This window comes from Populus alba, chromosome 14, assembly GCF_005239225.2.
Source record: "Populus alba chromosome 14, ASM523922v2, whole genome shotgun sequence".
In the NCBI taxonomy this organism is placed as follows: Eukaryota; Viridiplantae; Streptophyta; class Magnoliopsida; order Malpighiales; family Salicaceae; genus Populus; species Populus alba.
In genome coordinates, this window is record NC_133297.1 from 2,112,374 (window position 1) to 2,118,192 (window position 5,819).

General features: G+C 34.7%; 1 protein-coding gene across 1 annotated transcript; it reads left to right on the forward strand.

The window, feature by feature from the left end:
* Window positions 1–2,107: 2,107 nt before the first annotated feature.
* LOC118035916 (triacylglycerol lipase OBL1-like) lies at window positions 2,108–5,520 on the forward strand. The gene is made up of 5 exons (XM_035041589.2): window positions 2,108–2,477; window positions 2,699–2,892; window positions 3,231–3,264; window positions 4,232–4,839; window positions 4,994–5,520. Exons 1-5 carry the CDS (start codon window positions 2,165–2,167, stop codon window positions 5,261–5,263), a joined length of 1,419 nt encoding a protein of 472 aa, XP_034897480.1. The 5' UTR covers window positions 2,108–2,164; the 3' UTR covers window positions 5,264–5,520.
* Window positions 5,521–5,819: the final 299 nt, after the last annotated feature.

Consider the following 5,819-nt stretch of genomic DNA (forward strand, 5'->3'; position numbering starts at 1 on the left):
CGCAAAAAACATTTTTTTTCACTACCCACGACTTCAGAGCCCATATATGGGGTAAGTGGGCAACAGTAATGGTAAATGGCCCATGAAAAAACTGAAGTGGACAATCCACCTCTTTCTCTCAATTATTGCCGATAAATGCAGCCTAGAAGGGAGCTCGTATGCATTTTTCACACCCCTATAGTATGCAAGTTATAATAATCATATTAAGTATTTTGTTTGCACTTTTTTTATTTAGAAAGAAAGGAAAGGCTGAACTTAGGATGAATTTAAGAGTGCATATTGTAGGAGATTTTGATTTTTTGAGTCCTAGGAGTCATTATAATTTGAATACTCACTCCTCAAACTTCAATAAAAATTTACTTTCCAACAAAAAAAGCATTGTTTATGTGTATGTTAATTTTTTTATATCATAAATACATTTGAAAACTCAATCGACGGTCTAGTGATCATTTTCAAGAGCCAAGTTATTAAGGAAACCCGTTATTTTAATATTTTTAGTCAAGCACACAAAAATAAAAGCTACTAGCTTACTTGGCATGTGAATATTGATATCACACTTGCAAGAAACATGATTATTAAATTTAACTTGGTTAAATAAATTGATTTAAAAAATTCAAAATTTATGATATAATAATTTAACTTCTTTTTTTCAGATCAATACTTAGACTGAGTCTGATTAGCATGCAAAGGAATGACTCTAAACAGATTTGAATTCAAATACTTGTAAGTTTTATATTGAGTTAGAGAATTAATTATTTGTTTATTTTCAAATCAAAGAAAGACTTAATCACATCTCAAATTTCTTAGACATAGTCAAAGACTCAAAGCTGAATGATTAGACACGAAAGCAAAAAAGAAACTAATGCACGCACAACTCATTTTTTTAACCATTTACTAATTCTAAACGTGGCCCAGATTGAACTTACTTTAAACTAGAATTTCTATATTAAAATAATACTGTTTTTATTTTCTTGAATTGACATGTCAACTGGGAAATCACTTTAAAGCAGAAACCTCGAGGCTTGAAATCGACTAGTTCCTAATTATAAATATATTAAAAGGTATATGTTCATATAAAATATTACATAAACAGGAGAAGAATGCATTGTGATGTGATTAGGAAACTTGCATCGATCCCACTAAAGTTACTCCCTTTTTTTAACAAATCAAAGCCTCAATTGATTGCTTTTCCCAAGTGCCAATATGATTTCGCTAAAGTGCAATTCCACGTAATTGCAGAGTCATGAACTCGGTCGTCTTTCCCATCCATCTTTGAAACTCGGTGACCATCTGAACAAATTCAATGGCTTCTCCCCATGTTGATTAGAAAGATTGTGTGCAGATTCCCATTTCTTCTGATTAAGCTTACGACGGAATTTGACATCCAGGCCACGATGACGACCATTGATTATTCAATTTTAAAACGAGACGAGGCTAATTAATTACAAATCACGTGGATGATTGATTTTTAATCTTTCACCTGGTCTAATTCCAAGACAGGAAGCCGTGTTAGCCGTCTTCGTTTTACAAAATGTATGGGAAACTACAGCTTAGTCACCTAGTATACACATGATTTCAATTAAATTCTTCAAATATAAAATTGAGCAATATTACCCTAAATAAAACTATATATTTTAATCAATATTGTACCAATCAAAAGAGATAAATAACTCTTTTATGTGTGTGTGTGTGTGTTTCTTTTTCGTGTGATCTCTTACTAATCAAGAACACAGTTGCAAGTGATAGAAAAAAGAAATTGTAAAACTTAGTTATTAATCTGGTTGTTTTTCAACAAAATATCGTTATTTTTAAATTTTATTTCTTAGCATAAAATGTTTTTATTTGTTGCAACTTGATATTCTGAAGAATTTGGAATAACAGATTTGTAGTGACGTTGGGCATATGAGAAAAAATACACAAGATTTATGAATTTTGGTAGTAAATTCTTTAGATGGCTGTAAATTAATATGGGACAAAATTGAGTAATGTGTGGTAGTTTAGGGTAACTTTGACTAATCCCGAACTCTAAGAACTTAATTGAAACGGAGTATATAGTTGAGGGACGGAATCTTAGTTACTTCACTATATAAACATCGAAGCCTTCAGCTAATTCTGCATCAGACATTGAGATATCAATTCATCATTTCTTCTTTGCTTCCAAGCCATGGCCAATTGCAACGACGAGCATTTCTGTCAAGATAAGTTCTTGCTCGATCCAAAGGAAGCTAGTTTGAAGGAACTCGTTCTTCTCTTATTCTTCTCTGATGTACAAAGCAGAAAATTCGTTGACTGCCCCGAAGAGAACCGGCTGAGAGATATTAATCAACGATGGCTAATTTTCATCTCGATTCTTGTGCAAAAAATCCTTCTTTCTTGCAGGGAACCCCTGGCTCAAATAGGGCATACTGTAGAGTACTGGTTAAATCTTATCTCAAACAACGGTGGCCCTTTCAAGCTCCTGTTGAATTATCTGAGGGGTATGTGCAGCTCCCATGAATTTTTATTTTTTCGTGGCATAAAATCAGGGAAGAATTAGAGCATAAATCAGTTTACTTGTGCATTGAAAAAACGTTTTTGGTCACCTTTTGATCGAATCTATATATGTCCATGCATGAGTGCATATTGCAGTTTCAATCAACCCTTTAATGTAGAATATGGGGTTCTAATAGCTAATTAAGAATGGATTGTACTTATGCAGACAAGGTTGTGAGGCCGGATGAATCATCGGCAACGTTCAGATCTGCTGTTGGACATTCTGACTGGAGAGTAGAACTAGACAAGAGTAGCAGACCCGGGGAAATAAAATATAACTCTTCCTTGTCTTTGATGGCCGCCAAATTGTCATACGAAAACAAAGCTTTCATCGAAACCATCGTCAAAGATCATTGGAACGTAAGCATCAGCACTAACACCACATGATCACGCACACTTTTTGTTTTTGGTTATAACATGGATCGAGTTACATAAAACCTAACTGTCTAGCTAGAGCCCAAAACTCGTTCCTTTTTTTGATTAATTTGGGCTTTTTAAAAAAACAATTATGTGCACAAACCTGGTACTTTTAATGGAGGCATATCCCTCAATTACAGTACAATATGTAGAATTAGTTTTGATCCTATATACTAGCTAGCCGTGAAGAGAAAAAAGTGCAGTTAGAGGGATTAATGAAAATGTTTCACTGATATCCCATGAGATGTAACGATGGTTGTTTTTCGTTTCCTTTTCTACAGATGGAGTTCTTGGGTTCCTACGACTACTGGAACGGTAAGAAGCAAGGCTTATACTTTCAAATTTCGATCATAGTTAATCAGTCCGCCCAGGCTACTAGGTTGATATGATATATAATTTAACTATTTGAAGGATATTACAAGTTACTTTAGTTTGAATTTGTGGTTAACCTAATTAATTAATCACGTGCTCATCCACTTGATGATAAAGCGTACTCAATTTCATTAATCTAACTATTTTTTTATTAAATTCTCGTATTTGAGTTAATTTTTTAAAAAGTTTTAAATTTTTTTATTCAAAATAATATATATATATATATTATTTTAAAATTTATTTAGCAAACATAGAAATCAAACTTCATACTAGATTTGATAAGTATGTTTTCAATTAGAAAATTAGAGGTTATCATTTCTCGGAAAGAACACTATATGATAATGTTGTCACAACTGAGATGGAGGTCCGCATGATCTAGGAATTATTATCAAATTTAACACCATCTCTTTGAAATAACTCTTACCTAATCATTATCTTATAGAAATAACTCTTATAGTCAATTCACGGCAAGGAAATCTTAGCATGACATTTCAAGGATGAGAAAAAACATAAACGTGGATAATATGTTAAGATTTTAAAATGATGGTCTTGTTTTTATTATAGAAGAAGAAGATTTAGAATTTAAGCGTTGTTCGTGGAAAGAGAATAGAGACACAAAGAAAAGTAAACATGTTGTAAAATCCAAAGCTCTTGACTTTAAGCAACATCAGGTCAAGGGGATGTAGGCTGCGAGATACACAAGGAAATTACTTGACTGGTGCACTCCATTCTTTCTTCTTCTTCTTCTTCTTCTTCTTCTTCTGGCATTGAAAAAAAATACTCCATCTCGTAGGATAGCACGAGAAATCAAATTATTAATTTAATATTTTATTAAAAACCACAATCACACTTGCAACACGCAAAATAAAACAGCATATTTGTTTGAACATTTGATTTGTATGCCGCACAGGGTACCAGGAACGGGCCTCAACGCAAGCATTAATGTTCCAAGATAAGAAGGTTGACCCAACCTTAATTGTGGTGGCTTTCAGAGGGACCAACCCATTTGAAGCAGATGACTGGAGCACAGATGTGGATCTCTCGTGGTATGACCTTAAAGGCATCGGTAAGCTCCACCGTGGCTTCGTGAAAGCCCTAGGCCAACAAGAGAATGGCTGGCCCAAAGAAATTGAACAAGGCGGTGACCATCTTTATGCATACTACGAAATCAGACAAATGCTCAGGGACATATTGCTCAAGAATGAGAAGGCAAAATTTATATTATCAGGGCATAGCTTGGGCGGGGCATTGGCTATACTGTTCGTGGGAGTGTTAGCATTACACCAGGAGGCTTGGTTGCTTGAGAGATTGGAAGGGGTTTACACGTTTGGGCAGCCCAGAGTAGGAGATGGACAATTTGGGGAATTTATGGTAGATAAGTTGAAAACGTATGAAGTAAGGTACATGAGGCATGTCTACAGTAATGACATAGTGCCTAGATTGCCCTATGATGACAATCTTCTTTTATTCAAGCATTTCGGTCCCTGCATCTACTTCAATAGCTTCTACAAAGGAAAGGTCAGTCTTCTCTCGTTCTCTTATTTTGCTTGTAAATTCCAACCAGATGATTCTTTTCTTGACTCGATTATGTATCAGCAGAACTCAGTATTCAGTAAAATTGTTGACAGGTCACTAACACGGTCATTAATAATAATTGTGATTCGGAACACAGGTTATGCAAGAAGAGCCGAACAAGAACTACTTCTCTTTGTTGTTGATAGTCCCCAAGTACCTCAATGCTCTCTGGGAGCTTATCAGAAGTTTTATAATCCCTTTCCTCCATGGCCAGGACTACAGAGAGAGTTGGTTTATGAGACTGCTAAGGCTCGCAGGATTGTTAGTTCCAGGAATACCAGAACATATTCTTCAAGATTATGATAATTCTACCCGGTTGGGGTCCCTTCAACTCAAGGATTCTCAACAAGAACTTCACCAGGAGTAAGAACCGTAAAAATCAACACCGGCCGCATATAATAACTTGGTAGAACCGTTAAAATCAACACCGGCCGCATATAATAACTGACCAAGTCAGCATTGATTACCAGTTCTTCTGCAATTTATTTATTCTTCAATGTTGTTTTCTTATCTTTTTAAAAGTCTGTTTAGAATTTTATGATTTAAATAATGAAAGTAGCTATTAATTTCTATTTTTATGTAACTGTCTTGCTTATATAAAGCAACTCAGTTCTGCAGAATAAATTATCATCTTGTTTCCTGTTCTCCTATTTCTTTCATTTTGTCCAACAAGAACAATCAATGATGTCTTAACACTCTTGTGACATACCATTCTGAGAAACAAACAAACTCTTAGTAGCAGTGGATGGACTATGTTACCAGGTGTGCTTATCCTTACGTCCGAGATATGTAATTTCTTCAATATTATTGTTCAATAAACATGGATACTATGAGCAATTATGGTCCCTAAATGACCACCAGGGCATTTGCCTTCTATCGAACATTTTAAAGTAGTAGCTTTTCTTGGGTTCATCCAACTACCC

Coding starts and splice junctions, on each gene's coding strand:
- LOC118035916 (XM_035041589.2), top strand. CDS start 2,165: ATGGCCAATTGCAACGACGAGCATTTCTGTCAAGATAAGTTCTTGCTC. Junction 2,893..3,230: donor TCGTCAAAGATCATTGGAAC/GTAAGCATCAGC, acceptor CCTTTTCTACAG/ATGGAGTTCTTGGGTTCCTA. Junction 3,265..4,231: donor TTCCTACGACTACTGGAACG/GTAAGAAGCAAG, acceptor TATGCCGCACAG/GGTACCAGGAACGGGCCTCA.